The sequence below is a fragment of the Phalacrocorax carbo genome, chromosome 1 (genome assembly GCF_963921805.1).
Source record: "Phalacrocorax carbo chromosome 1, bPhaCar2.1, whole genome shotgun sequence".
In the NCBI taxonomy this organism is placed as follows: Eukaryota; Metazoa; Chordata; class Aves; order Suliformes; family Phalacrocoracidae; genus Phalacrocorax; species Phalacrocorax carbo.
Window position 1 is genome coordinate 145,712,618 of NC_087513.1, and position 15,517 is coordinate 145,728,134.

Here is a 15,517-nt window from a genome sequence, read left to right on the forward strand (position 1 = left end):
TTAAGCAAAATTTTGGAAGAACTGTCAGTGCTTCCTTATTTTTTGTTATTTATTTTCAAAGTATGGCTAAGTTGACTTCAAAGTTATTGTTGAAATGAGGTGCTACTTTATCAACAGAACTGACAATTTTAAAGGCAAGCAAACTAAACCTTACCTATTAGAACTTTTGTGCTGCAGGCACCTGTTTTGGTTCATAAGGAATATACACGATTTGCAAACTATCTTAATACTTCAACACTTCCTTTTAGTCCTCTTAATATTCACGTATTTTCTTATCTCATTTGAATGACTTAATTAGCAATGTCCCTGTAGTGCTAATAATATAGTTTCAGTGTGCAGTGGGGTGTGTACCTTTTTTGCTGTTGGATTGGATGAATTCTAGTCTTTTGTATAAGAAAAAACACTTTGTTTGAGGGAAGTCTTTACTTTATTCATACTGTTTTCTTTTAATAGATATTTAGGATTTGATCATGCTGCCACACTCTTTCACATCCGTGACAGTGCTGCTGATTCCGTGGAAAGACTGATCTATCTAACAAACACATTCAGTTTTGCAGTCCTAATACATGATGTTGTGTTACCAGAAGAAGCAAAACCGATGTTTAAAGTAAGCCCCGTTTCAGTGAACATTTTTACCTAATGGTAAATATTTAAATGTGCTGCACTTTGTTAAATTGTAACATTGATCTTCATTGTTCACTGATCTAGGTCCAGAACTTCAGTAAACCAGTCTTAATTCCGCCTAATGAATCCAGATATATTTTTACACTTCATTTTATGCCTTCCACATCATCTGTTCATGTAGATAATAATATTTTACTTATCACCAATGCTTCTAAATTTCACCTACCTGTCCGAGCATACACAGGATTTTTAGATGTAAGTATTTTCCTTTTTTTTTTAGCTACTTCAGTCTAATTAATTCTTTATTCTACTTCTATGGGAGGACAGCTTCTTAAAATTCAGAATAACTAACTTTACCAGTTCTTTCCTTAAACAGCTTCGATTACTGCTGAAAAATTCTTTCTTGTTCCCTTTAGTTTTACATAGAAAATGTATAGAATTTTGAGATTGTCACAATACAGCTGTATTAGACTTATTAATGCATTCATTAATGAGCTTAGAGTTTGAGCAGATTTTACATTTAATTTATGCTAAAGTACTTTTCTCAATCTTTCTAGTACTTTGTACTGCCTCCAAAAACTGAGGAACGATTTATAGATTTTGGCATATTGAGTGCCACAGAAGCTACCAGCATTTTATTTGCAGTCATCAACAGCAATCCAATAGAGGTAAGGATGGATTTATTTAGTTTACCTTTTAAAAAACTTATGTCAGTGTTGTTACTGAAAACAGTACCTTTTCATTCTTTTTAAGCTGGCTATAAAAAGTTGGCATATTATAGGGGATGGTTTGGCCATCGAACTTCTAACAATCGAAAAGGGAAACAGAACAACGATAATTGCAAACCACCATGAACTACAAAATGCTAGTGCATCCGATCAGTCCTCAGTAAGTAATCCTTTGAATCCATTGCTTAAAGCTAGGTTTAGGAGGGGGGAAAAAAGAAACAAATCTGTGCAACTTTGTGCGGTTTCATTTTAGCAGGGGGAGGGAGGATAGAGTTCATAATTTTTGTCTGAACTTGAGTGTGATATAAAGCATGTAGAATTTCTAAAGTTTATTTTAAGAAGCAGTATTGTGTTCAGATTGGTTAGACTTTGAAAGACAAAATTTCAGAAACAGTAATCTCCGTGCCCTCAGACGATGCTCATCACTTATCTGGGAAGAGTGGTATTTATCGCCTCATGGAAGAGATAATTTTTGTGTTACTAAGCTATGTGTTTGAATTTTTCTCTTTACCACTGACTTTTTTTTCAAATGGATTTTGTTTGAATTTAAAGAAATAGAAGAGGATGTTGAGTGTGATTTTTAGTGAAATTTCTTTCTATTTAATGGATGACTACCATTTACAGGTGATACTAGCATCAGGTTATTATGCTGTGTTTAGAGTAAAACTAATAGCGAAAGAACTTGAAGGAATTCATGATGGAGCTGTACAAATCACGACGGACTATGAGGTACGTTTATTGTATATTCATGGGTGTTCCCCAAATGATATGTTCCATTTTTAAGCGTGAATTTTTAAGAGTTGGGGTAGTGGACAGATTGCAATATCGGGGAAAAGTTGAGGTTGGAAGGGACCTCTGGAGGTCAAGTTACATCTGCATGTTAACCCTGCATCAAATGACAGTGATGCTACTTATGCTGTGTCTTCTCTGAAGGAATGACAATGGCTTTCATTGTGATTTTCATCTGGCTTTCAGAAATAGCCATTTAAATCTAACCTAATGCTTTGAGGTATGGGTTCTTCAGTGACTTGACACATTCTCCAAGCATCAGTGCATGGATCTTTTGGCATAATACATGGTGACAGTGTGTGCTTTGGTAAATTATTAATTACTGAAATTGAGCTATAGTTTCAGAGGGGTTTTTGTCAAAACCCAATGTGAAGGTTGTTCTGGAGAAATTACAGTTTGCTGACAGTTGATGAAACAGAGTTCTTACACTAAGATTAGTAAAGGAGAGAACAAGAAGTTAATTCTCAACTTCATATGCCTTTCCTGTTAATAAATAAATTAGCAGAAGAGAGAGATTCTAATACATAATGGAACCTGTATTTAATATCTTTGGGTGACACATGTTGGAAAAAAAAAAAAGTGACACTGCTTATGGAGTCAGGAGATTCTATAGTTTATTGTATGGTTCTCATGAAGCTACAGAAAATGGGAAGTTCCTAATTTCTGACAGTTATCTGAGATTTTAAGCTTTTTTAATATGTCCATACATGTATTTGACCTGTCAGTTATAGAATCTGAAGCATTTAATTTTCTTGCTTGTTCTTACAAGTTATTGTAGTTGTATTGGTAGCTTTAATAATACACAGACAGGATCTCATTGCCATCCCTTCTTCCACACTCCCTTTTCTAAGTTTACATCTGTCTCGAGGTCTTACCATGACTTATAATGTTTTTTGAGAAGTTTGGTATATCCTCTTCCCTCATACTTGTTTACTTGAAAGATGTCCTCCTGTTTTCGAACAAAGTAAGCCCCATTTAAGTGAGGCATGTATAATGCCCCATTGGGCAGCTTATATTTTAATTGTGCCTTTGTTCCATGTGGAATGATGCTAAGTATGACCGAGCGAAAGTGTGCTTCCTGACAATATGGAGTGACTGTTATGAATACGATCATGTGTTGAAATCTTAATTCCTGGCCCCATGTTTTAAATGTGTATATAAACCTAGACTACATTAATTTTAGAATTTCAGGGGATTGTTATTTTATGCATCTTAAAAGTGGAAGAGACATTTAAGGGCTGAAATTTAAGTCATTTTTTCTAAACTTTTCTTGTTCTTTTTTTTCCAGATTTTAACTATACCAGTAAAGGCAGTGATTGCTGTAGGCTCGCTGACCTGCTCCCCAAAACATGTTTTTCTTCCACCTTCTTTTCCGGTAAGACTGTTGGGTAACAGCATTAAATGTTTCCTTGTTGTGTTTTTTATTTATCTGTCCTTTTCAAGAGAAACCATTGTCTTGGATTGTTGCATGTCAAATTGGTGGAGAGATTGTGCTACCAAACTGTTATGATTCAGTTTGTGCTGTTTTTTTGGTTTTTCCCCCAACATGTCCCAGGCATGAGTTATCCCTACATCTCCTCTACTGTCCACTTGAATGGGGTCTTGGAATACTGATATGATTCCGAACCTGATTCTTTGCAGCTTCATTCTAACATAGCTGTGGTCACTTGTTTATTACCAATTCACGTGCGTTAGCACGAAGAGTGAGGGAGAGGTGAAATTGCACAAATGCATTTTTCAAATTCCTGAAGTGTAACACCAAAGACAACAAAGTCAGCTAGTAAACTGACGGTTTAGTATAAGAAGCCCTTGATCTCTGGGGAAGCATTATTGTATTGTTTCCACATTGAAAGTAGATCTTCTCGAGGGTGCGCGGTGGAGTACTTGAACAGGAAAGGAAAAAAGCTGTGTGGGTCTATAGCTGTCTGCAAAAGTATGTAGTGGCTGTTTCATCCCTGCTCCTGCAGTAGTGTCTATTCAGTGAGTGCTGAAAGCAGCTTCTTTTTTCAGGGCTATAGACTCAAGCAGCAAGCTATTAATAATACTTCCTTCTCACTTGGTATTCGGCATAACCTTAGATGCCTGTGCAGTCAAGGCATACTGACTTTGCAATTGGTATTTTGTTGAAGTCTGAACTTTATGTGCCTTTCTAATGAGTGGGGAATGTAATATGATGGAATGTCATAGGGGGAGAGATTGAAAACTGGGGAGGGGAAGCAAAAGGAGATAGAGATGGCAATTTTCTGAAAGGACAAAACTCCTTGCTTGTTTGTAGAAATGGCTTTTGTTTCCTTGTCTGTCCTGCATAGCCTTAATCTGTCATAGAGCACCACCTGTTCTCATCTCCTCTTCCTATAGCTCCTAGTCCAGTAGGAGATATTAATCCTGCTTACCTTACAATTTGTGTACTCTTAAATAGTACTGGCACTTCATCAAATGCTTTACCTCATGTCTAGTAGACAAATGATAATTTTTTGAAATAGTAATGCAGTAGGCCTCACCGGAGGAAGATAGGTCAGTCAGTAGGACTTCAGTAAATCACTGATACATTTGCCCCATTATCCATTCCATCTCCCCTCTGATCTCCTACTTCACAAATTGTTCTGAAGTCTTTTGCTGTTTTTGAGATCAGTCATGCCTACAGTTGCAAAGATCACTTATTTTTTATCTTTATGATCTGTTTCCTATTTGATTATATGGCCTCACATTATGTCTAAATTTATTACACTGACTACCTTTTCCGTAACCTCATCTATGAACTGCTCCATAAGCCTTTGATAAACTGAAGTACTAAAAGGTCCATTTCCCTTTCTCTCACCAAAGATAAAGCAATTTCTATATTCTGTATCCTAATTTATACATCCTAATTCCTGGCAAGATCATTGTCCCTCTTGAATGCCACATTGAAATATTTTGTTCCATTTTGAGCCATGAAGAAGTAATTTTTTGTGCGTGTCCCCCTTTATTTTCTTCTAACTGGTATGGCTGAAGAGCTTCATGATGTGTCTTAGTATGTGCCTCTAAGGTCTTGGTCAGCTTGATTTTTTTTGTTTTGTGGGTTTTTTTGTTTGTTTGCTTTTTTGTTTTGTTTTGGCAGGTACTACTTGTAGCACCTGTGTTTCTCAGCCTCTGAGGCATAGCTTCCTTGCTGTTGTCATTCTTTCTCATCCTCAGACTGCTGGGATTTTTATTGGCTTCATGCTCTTTTTCTAGTAATGTTTTCACATAATTACTCATTCATAGGACCTTTGGGCTCATGCATTTTGTTTGGTAGTACAGATTCAGATATAATTATCACTCTTAACAGGATTCTAGACTGTTCTCTGTGTTCAAGCCCCAAGCTTTTCAGAGCAGTAAGCTTCACTTACTATACCTCTGTTACTTGATGTCCTGGTTTTAGCTGGGATAGAGTTAATTTTCTTCCTAGTAACTGGTATAGTGCTTTGTTTTGGATTTAGGATGAGAACAATGTTGATAACACACTGAGGTTTTAGTTGTAGCTAAGTGGTGCTTATGTTAAATCAAGGACTTCTCAGCTTCTCATGAGAAGGCTGGAGATGCACAAGAAGCTGGGAGGAGGCACAGCCGGGGCAGCTGACCCCGACTGACCAAAGGGATATCCCACACCATATGACATCATGCTCAGTAGATAAACAAGGGGAAAGCTGGCTGGGGGGCCCACTGCTCGGGGACTGGCTGGGCATTGGTCGTATGGTGGTGCGCAATTACATTGTGCATCACTTGCTTTCTTTATTCTAGTAGTAGTATTCTAGTATTATTATTTTAGTAGCATTTTTAGGAGTGATATTGCTATCATTATTACTACCACTATTACTATTTTTATATTTTTATGATGGAGTGACTCAAGCGGTGGACAAGGGAAGAGCTATGGATGTCAACTGTCTGGACTCTTGTAATGCCTTTGACACAGTCCCCCACAGCATTCTTCTCGCTACACTGGGGAGATAAGGATTTGATGGATGGGCTGTTTGGTGGATAAGGAACTGGTTGGATGGTCACATCCAGAGGGTAGTGGTCAATGGCTTGATGTCCAGATTGAGATTGGTGACGAGTGGTGTCCCTCGAGGGTCCATACTGGGACCAGTGCTGTTTAATATCTTCATCAATGACATAGTGGGATGGAGTGCACCCTTAGCAAGTTTGCACGTGACACCAAGCTGAGCATTGCAGTTGACACACCAGAAGGATGGGATGCCATCCAAAGAGACCTAGAAAAGCTGGAGAGGTGGGCCTGTGTGACCTTCATGAGGTTCAACAAGGCCAAGTACAAGGTCCTCCACATGGTTTGAGGCAACCCCCAATATCAATACAGGCTGGGGGATGAAGGGATTGAGAGCAGTCCTGCGGAGAAGGACTTGGAGATACTGGTGGACAAAAATCTGGACATGAGCCAAAAATATGCGCTTGCAGCCCAGAAGGCCAACTATATCTGGGGCTGTATTAAAAGCAGTGTGGCCAGCAGGTCTAGGGAGGTGACTCTGCCCCTCTACTCTGCTCTGGTCAGACCCCACCTGCAGTGCTGCGTCCAGCTCTGGGAGCCCTCAGCACAGGAAGGATATGGAGCTGTTGGATCAAGTCCAGAGGAGGAGGGCAGTGAAAATGGTCAGAGGGCTGGAGCCTCTCACCTACGAGGACAGGCTGAGAGAGTTGGAGTTGTTCAGCCTGGAGAAGGCTCCAGGGAGACCATATTGCGGCCTTTCAGTATGTAAAGGGGGACTATAGGAAGGATGGGGGCAAGGCCTATTGTGGCAGGACAAGTGGTAACAGTTTTAAACTGAATGAGGGTAGATTCAGATTGGATATAAGGAAGAAATTTTTTTTTACAATGAGGGTGGTGGAACACTGGCACAGGTTTGCCCAGAGAGGTGGTAGATGCCCCATCCCTGGAAGCATTCAAGGTGAGGTTGGACGGGGCTCTGAGCAACCTGATCTAGTTGGGGACGTCCCTGCTCACTGCAGGGGGGGTTGGACTGGATGGCCTCTAAGGGTCCCTTCCAACCCAAAACATTCTATGATTTTATGATTTTATTTTATTTCAATTATTAAACAGTTCTTAACCCATGAGTTTTCTCGCTTTTATTCTTCTGATTCTCTCCCCCATTTCACTAGGGAGGGAACAAGCAAGCAGCTGGGTGGTGCTCAGTTGCTGGCTGGGGTTGAACCATGACAGTTGATCACTTAGCTCTTCTGATATTTGACAAGACTGATAGCAGACCTTACTTTTCCTTTTTCTTGGGTTCATTTCAAGCTAAACATGTGATCACTGAATTCATGATACTCTTGCATCTATTTGTTCTGTAATGCCTCCATTACTTATGAAAATAAGCCTAAAATAGCATCAGTTCTTCTTGTTTCAGTGTTTGATAGAGAAATTTGACAGCTATAACATCTGGGAGTAATGAGATGCTACAATTTTAGTAACCTTTGCTTTTCAGTTCATACGTAGGATGTATTTCTCCTGCAGCTGCCTGGTCCCCAGTGCTGTCTGTCCGTTTATCATTTTAGTGTATTTGCACTTAAATGCGCTTTCTGGTATTTTGTCAAAGTTTGTCAGCGATACACTGACAGTTTAAAAGGTCTTGTAAAGATCAGTGTCTTGATTTAAACAGATCTCAGCTGTCTTGACTTCTGCTTCATGATGGCATTTTTAGTTCACAGTGCCACCTCTCAACTCTTCCCTGATCACAGCTCCTCTTGGAGGAGCTGTATGCTAAATAGCATTGATCTGTTTTTCTTACTAGTGATGGCTGAAGTCTTCTTCCCTTATCTGTCATTTCATTTCTAAATGCTGCATAAGGATCTTAGTAAAATACTGTTCACTTATTCTACAGAGTTTAACAAACCTTTATCTTGCCCAAGTGATAGCAGTTTGTTACTCATAGGATTCCATAGATGAAGCTCAGATATGCCTTGTATTCACTTTAACAGGACTATACTGTTTAGAGAATTTATTTTTGTAGTTTCTTTCCTTCTGCAGTTGCTACTGTTGAGACTGTTATAGTATGTGACTATTTCCTGAGGCCACAGTCAAATTTTGAGCCTACAAAAGTGCATCTCTCCCATCTCTCCACTTCAGTCCTTACCTTAGAGAAATTTTTAGAAAGCTGAGAATACTGATTTAAGGGGAACATGAAAAACTCTAGTCATGATCATTAGAAGATAGTCTTGGGTATATAAATTTGCTTGTGTTCATTTATTTTATGATTCTGACATCTTGTCACTGGTCCTTAGTTGCGGTTTTTTGTTTGGTTAGTTTGTTTTGATTTTTATTTATCACTTACTTGTCAGGATTGGGTTTTGAGATAAAGTAAAAAAACATGGCCACGGAGTCCATTGATTCACAAGTGAGGGCAGGAGGAGAGCTTGAGCATTGTAATGATTCTGATTATGACAAACTACATGTCCTGTGGTTTAAAGGTAGAATAATGTTTGGCTCAGAAGAGGAGGCAGGGTGTAAAGATGCGGGGGAAAATCTTGCACTTTTCTTTTTAAATGTTGTCATTTTAGTGCCTGGTGTTTTACTTTCATTGGGAGTGGGAAGGAGGGTTGTGCCTGTGTGTTTAAATGCCCTCTGTCACTTGTAGTGTTTGTTATCTGCAGCTTCACTCTACTGTTCCTTTCAGGTTATTTCTAATTACTAGAACTATATACTAGATCACTTACAAGAAGCTTGTTTCCCTTTTATAATAGGAGGCTCAGAAAACTCAAGTTTTCTCTTGTCTTTCATCCTCTGGTACTTTTTTAACGTGATTTGGTAAAGCAGAACTGTTGTCCTAGTGCTTCAAGACACTTAAGTGTACTTAATTTTGAAAGAGATATGAATTGTGTTTGGAATCAGATTGAGGAAAGAATAAAACTTCAGAGAAACGTGTCACTTTGTAACACTTCAGGGTATTTTTTTAAGATGGCATAGTTAGAAATCTCAGTTTAACATTTCAGCTCTGCTGTGGTCTTTGCCAGCCTGCATAAATAAATACATATGCTAGGGAAAATGCATATCCTGCAGACTTTTTTCATTCTTTGTTTTCTTTAGGGGAAAGTAGTTCACCAGAGCCTGAACATTATGAACTCCTTTTCTCAGAAAGTGAAAATACAACATATACGCTCCCTGTCAGAAGATATAAGGTTTTATTATAAGAGATTAAGAAGTAATAAAGAAGATTTAGAGCCAGGAAAAAAATCAAAGGTTTGTTTATGCCTTATTTCTACATGTTTACAAGTTCACAAGCATATGTTAAGTTTCTGTGGTCATCAGAAATCTTCTTTCTTTCCTTTTGGCCATTACCTATACTGTGCTGTTTCTTCATTGATCTGCTCTTATCTGTTTTGCAGATTGCAAATATTTATTTTGATCCTGGTTTACAATGTGGAGATCACTGTTATGTAGGATTGCCTTTTCTATCTAAATGTAAGTAATGTTCAACTTCATAATGAAAATCCTTTTAAAAAAAAAAAAAGGAGTTTTCTCCTTAAGCAATGATTTTACATGAGGAGTTATAAAACACATTATTTCTTAAAGCGGACTCTAAAGTTCAGCACAGCGTAGCAATGCAAGAAGATGCATGGGATTCTGACTGGGATTTGCATGAGAACTTATTCAAAGAATGGACAGAAATAAGAGAGAACTCAAGCCATAGGTAAGTATTTTATCTCTGTTACTTTCTCAGGCATTAAATGACTAGATTAATGTGTTCTTTGTGCTCCTATAAAATACAGGGTTTCTTAATATTGCAGTGCTCTTTAAGAGGGGGCCAAGAAGGAGTTACTTGGCCTTCTCTGCAAAACCTTTAAAGAGAACATTTGAAAAGTTAAACAGTAATAATTTCCTCAAGACAAACACAACACTGAAAGTTACTATTCACTGGAGTATGCTGCAGTTCTTGAAATGATGGCAACGGCAAGTCAGTCTATACTCTGCGAAAATTTCTGAAAACAGATTATACTGTTCATGTAGTATCCCTGCTTAATCTGTTTTAAAGTAGTACCCTCAATATCCCTCAAAGATATCATGAAGTGTTCTATTGCTATTCTTCTGAGATCATTACGTTTCAGTGAATTATCAAATTGTCTGGTATTTTGCCTTGAGATTTGCTGCATAAGGTGATTAATGATTGCTATTTAAGATTTAGAAAAAGCAAAACTCTCTAAGCTGTTATATACCTTTTAAACATCTGCCTGATTTAGTCTCCAAGAGACATAAGTTAGCATTAACAGCAAATGCATGTGTGTTTTGCGATGATAGTATCCAGGCTAACATTTAAAAAAAGGTATGCATATTTGTGGAGAAACAAAATTACTGTATGTAGCTAAATAGAGTAACAAAAGCATACCTCCTTTGTCACTTTTTCATTATAATGCCGATATATTAGTAACTCCTGAACAAATTTCATCGAAACGGATTCTTCTGTTTAGTCACTCTGGTAACTTTCAAGAATGTCCTGTACCTACAGTAAGAGGACAGTAAAATGCTGTTAAAAACTACTTCTGAATAAGTAGCCGTTCTAGCTAGAAGATACAATACTTTAATATTATTTAGTATATAATATAATCTAGAATATGTATCCTTTAAAGAGAATTAAAATTAACCAGCTATCCAAGGTAGCATTCAGCAAAGGAGAAACTGTGCCTTCTGAATACAGAGGGGTTCTGACTTGGCCGTTTGGAGTTTCTCCAAAATACTTCTCTAGGTTTGAAGTCTAGCATTTCATCTGTTTTGCTGACTGGAGAACTCAGTACTGTTAGTCTTGTTTCAGCTTGTGGTGGAGAGCTTGTAGGAGAACAGGAATCAAATCTGTTGCAGAGGTTGGTTAACAGCAAAGAACTTTATTCACTGGTGGAAACAGTAGCTGACACCAAGTGTGGTTAGTTCAGATTTGCTGTAGATTTGTTAGACAGGAGTATAGGCACATAATCCCTGTATCCATTGCAGCTAGAGTACATATACAGATTCACTGTACATAACACATGTGTAGGCACAATATGTGTTCTGGATAGTGGATGTCTGGATGTTGTATTGGAAGCAGACTGTAGCAGGACTGATATTTTTTCCTTTCAAATGTTTATACCTCTGCAAACCATCAAATCTATTTGGGGTTACTTTTCATACTGATCTGAATCTCAGTTATGTTCTCAAAATCTGTTTCTGCAATAGTAGGAGCTAGGCACTTGCTAATGAATGATAGAATTTGTGCATCACTGTCCAGAGAGCCGTGATTTAAGAGAAATATAAATACCAAAAGATCTACGATGCAGTGCATAAGTCCTGCCACATTTTTCTGCTCACCTTTACCCACAAATAGGCCATAACAGAACTTGGAATGGATGGATGTTGACAAGAATACTTAACAGAGAACATCTTTTAGAATCTTTGGGTTGGTCTCCTACAGCATGTTTTGGTGGTTTCTATTGTGCTTTTGAATAGCGGTACACATGGGCAAAGCTCAGTGGGGTTTTTTAAGTGTATATGAACATAATGTACTGTGCTATTTCTCAAACTAATGTTGTTTTCAGGGTGCTTTTAAGCCCTCTGCTTTTTCTAGCCTTTTCCTATTTTACTCCTGTAAAGTAAGTTTTATAACTGTTTCTCCAGACTGAATGCTGTGTTTGAAGTAGACACAGATCTTCAGAAGGATGTCCAGTTGAAAATTACAGCAGAAATGGTTTGGCCTTCCGTACTTAGCTCACCGCGCCATCTAAGCTTCCCTCTTACCAACACAAACAGTTCATCTGTAAGTTATTTCATTGATAGTATCATTTTGTAGGGGCTGCATTTTAATAGATATTTCTAATTACATTAGTTCTAACGTAAACTTTAAAAAAAATGTACTTCTGAATAGGAAGAAGAAATTGTTCTAGAAAATCCAGCTGACGTTCCTGTGTATATTCAGTTCCTTCCTGTAGCTCTGTATTCTAACCCATCCACCTTTGTTGATAAAATGCTAGAACGGTAAGTATTGTTTTAGAGTACTTGGGGCATTCTCACTCTACAGCAAAGTGCATTTCACAAAAAATACATGCAGTATTTGGCAGCTGTGTTGGTAGTTACAGTGTTGGCCACTTCTAGAATTTGAATCATTGGGCCAGTTGAGAACTGAATCTAGACTGATTGCCATTGAATGCACATCTGTGTTTTTTGCTAAGCTAAAATGATGTTTACATTTCTTCCTTAACTTCGGGGGTGGGGGTGTATAAGAAAAGCAAATTATAATAATCCTTTCAGCTGCATATTTCTTCAGTCCTATCATAAGTTCTTGATTTGTGCTAAAATCCTTAAAAAAAGTATGTCATCTTCCCTGACCTGGGGAAGAAAAAAATATTGCATATCTGTTTCAGGTTTAATTTGAGTAAGCCAGCTAATTTCAATCTGAAGACTCTAGAGTTCCAGGTCTTCAGAAATTGTGTAAGTATTTCAATATGTTGTTTAGGTTTTTAAATTTAGCTATTTTAATAAGAGTTCAGTCATACATGTCTTCAAGTTTAGGTATTACTGTTTGTGAAAAATGGGATGCTTCTGTTGGATATTTTCAGGGAATTGGGAAAAGTAGTATTTCTTCAAATGTAGCAGTTAAAATGTCCCTTTTTCTGTATGCTTACATTACAGTAGGATTGTGGAAGTTACAGGAAACCTGCATTTATTCATTCTCTTACTGATACTGGATTGTTTTCTTCAGTGTAGTGGTTGCTAGTTCTAAAATTAACGAAGTATTGAGTTTTCCATTGTTTTGTTCTTTATTTTAAATGGTTTGAGTTTTGTCGACAACATTGAGTGGTTTTTCATACAGAGCATGCCACATCCTGAACACTTTCTTTTCTCATCCAATATATACACTTTTTTTCCCGTCCATTTGCAGTTTGTTTTAGATTAGCAATTTGATGCTTGCATAGTATGTAAAGGCAAACTTAGCAAAATATACTTTTTTCAATAGTTCTTCTAATTTAAGCTTGCTTTTCCCCCTTTCTATATCCTAAATGTTTTAACAATGGAAAATTTTGAGGATAGAAAATGTTATGTGAAGGCTTAATGCTAATTTAGCTTTTAAAGTATACATTTAAGAACTTCTGAACTCTGTCTTCTACTAGAGCTTTATGAATCCACATGGGTGTAGTTTAGCTCGGTTCTGTCTTGCTATGTTGTTCTGCTTCTTAATAAACACAGATGGTTTACTGAGTAGAGAAATTCTTGTGCTATCAGACTTTCTGGTTAAAAAAACAGTACATGTCATTGGGTAGTACATTTTTTTTAATGACAAGACCAATTTTCTAGTGAAAATATTTCTATCAAATACATGTAAAAATTTCCTATTTTTAAAAACATTACTTTGTTTTCCCCACTCTCTTAAGGTCCAGCCAGTACAGAGCACTGTAGGACTTACAAAAGGCCTGCCTCGTCATTCAGTGTTAAGCCTAATGTTAAAACCTGGTGAGAGAAAGTCTGTCAAAGTAAAGTTCACTCCAGTTCATAATAAAACTGTTTCATCATTAATTATTATCAGGTATGATAGATATTTCCAAAATGAGTGTGAGATTTTTTCCTGATGTTTTATGTTTATATATAAGATCATACCTGTGATCAGCTGTCAATAAGAAACTGTTAGTTTTACAAGAACCATTGTAGAATCATATGTGTATGGAGACAGATTTAATTTAAATGTAGTTGTGATATGTTTTACAGTAGTTAAACTGTATTCAGTACATGCTTTCCAATATAAATATACTGTTATCACAGAATCATAGGATGGTTTGGGTTGGAAGGGACCCTTAGAGGCCATCCAGTCCAACCCCCCCTGCAGTGAGCAGGGACGTCCCCAACTAGATCAGGTTGCTCAGAGCCCCGTCCAACCTCACCTTGAATGCTTCCAGGGATGGGGCATCTACCACCTCTCTGGGCAAACCTGTGCCAGTGTTTCACCACTCTCATCCTTATATCCAGTCTAAATCTACCCTCATTCAGTTTAAAACCGTTACCGCTTGTCCTGCCACAATAGGCCTTGCTAAAGAGGTTGCCCTCATCTTTCTTATAAAGCCCCCTGTAAGCATTGAAAGGCCACAATATGGTCTCCCTGGAGCCTTCTCCAGGCTGAACAACTCCAACTCTCTCAGCCTGTCTTTGTAGGAAAGGAGCTCCAGCCCTTGAATAATTTTTGTTGCCTCCTCTGGACTTGATCCAACAGCTCCATATCCTTCCTGTGCTGAGGGCTCCCAGAGCTGGACGCAGCACTGCAGGTGGGGTCTGACCAGAGTAGAGGGGCAGAGTCACCTCCCTAGACCTGCTGGCCACGCTGCTTTTGATGCAGCCCAGGATGCAGTTGGCCTCTGGGCTGTGAGGGCACATTGCCAGTTTATGTCCAGCTTTTCATCCACCAGTACTTGGAGACTTGAATTGTTAAATACTACACTATCTTGGAAGTAGGGACTCTAGTTAGAGCTGCCGTTTGCAAGATGAAGCTGCAATGCAAGTTCAGTCTTTCTAGTAGAGCTCTGTTTGAATAACTATTTCACTTTTGTGTCAGGTGTGATACATTAACATGATGAATTAGAAACTTTAACTAGTACTTCACTTGTATGTACAGTTTTCATTTGTACGTAATGTGATTTCTTAGGTTTTTGTCTTGCAAACACTATTTTTGTAGACACCCACTATTTACCCCTATATTGTGAGGAATTATCTGTGGAACTGCTTTTATTTCTGTCCAGATCTGGGCTATAACTTCATAGTCTGTAGAGAAGCTTGCAGGAGCAATAGAATGCCTAATCCTTTTATGAATGTTTCCCCATTTTCTTTGTACACAGAAATAATTTGACTCTAATAGATGCCATAATGGTACAAGGACAAGGAACAACTGAGAGCTTGAAGGTGGCAGGCAAACCTCCTGGTGCAGGAAGTTCTTTACGCTTTAAAATCACAGAAGCATTATTAAAAGACTGTTCAGAAAGTGAGTACTTCTTGAGCTACTATGCTGAACAGAAAAGAAATTACATTTTACATGTACAACTTGAAATGTGTGGAAATTTTTTTTCCCCTGTTCTCGTGCCCCAGAAATATAATTCCTTTAAATACATTAAAATTGCTTCTTCATTTAGGCAGAAAATGAAATATTTTACCTTTTTCCTTTTAATGTGAAAATCAGGAAAGATGAAACGAAAGCCCTTCATCCACTAAAATTCAAGATGGAGGTGAAGATCCTAGTATATTTACTAGAAAAATCTCTAATTCCTAAATTTAAGTCAGATTTGGATCACAGATGCAACTTTCTGGTTTGGGTGGAGGGTTTTTTTGTTTGTTTGAGCTTGTTTGATTTGGTTTTATTTTTTGTTCCCCATACCTTTGGAATCTGTACGCACGTAGCCAACAGGGA

General features: G+C 37.8%; 1 protein-coding gene across 2 annotated transcripts in view; it reads left to right on the plus strand.

Moving 5' to 3' along the window:
• TMEM131 (transmembrane protein 131) overlaps nt 1-15,517 on the plus strand; it is a 102,106-nt gene that overhangs the window by 63,224 nt on the left and 23,365 nt on the right. For both annotated transcript variants that reach the window (XM_064438530.1, XM_064438538.1), the window contains exons 14-27: nt 454-607; nt 709-879; nt 1,182-1,292; nt 1,378-1,512; nt 1,977-2,081; nt 3,430-3,516; nt 9,196-9,348; nt 9,495-9,570; nt 9,682-9,799; nt 11,752-11,890; nt 11,999-12,108; nt 12,495-12,561; nt 13,503-13,654; nt 14,952-15,094. In XM_064438530.1, the coding sequence (XP_064294600.1) occupies nt 454-607; nt 709-879; nt 1,182-1,292; nt 1,378-1,512; nt 1,977-2,081; nt 3,430-3,516; nt 9,196-9,348; nt 9,495-9,570; nt 9,682-9,799; nt 11,752-11,890; nt 11,999-12,108; nt 12,495-12,561; nt 13,503-13,654; nt 14,952-15,094 (1,721 nt within the window). The remainder of the gene's footprint in view (nt 1-453; nt 608-708; nt 880-1,181; nt 1,293-1,377; nt 1,513-1,976; nt 2,082-3,429; nt 3,517-9,195; nt 9,349-9,494; nt 9,571-9,681; nt 9,800-11,751; nt 11,891-11,998; nt 12,109-12,494; nt 12,562-13,502; nt 13,655-14,951; nt 15,095-15,517) is intronic.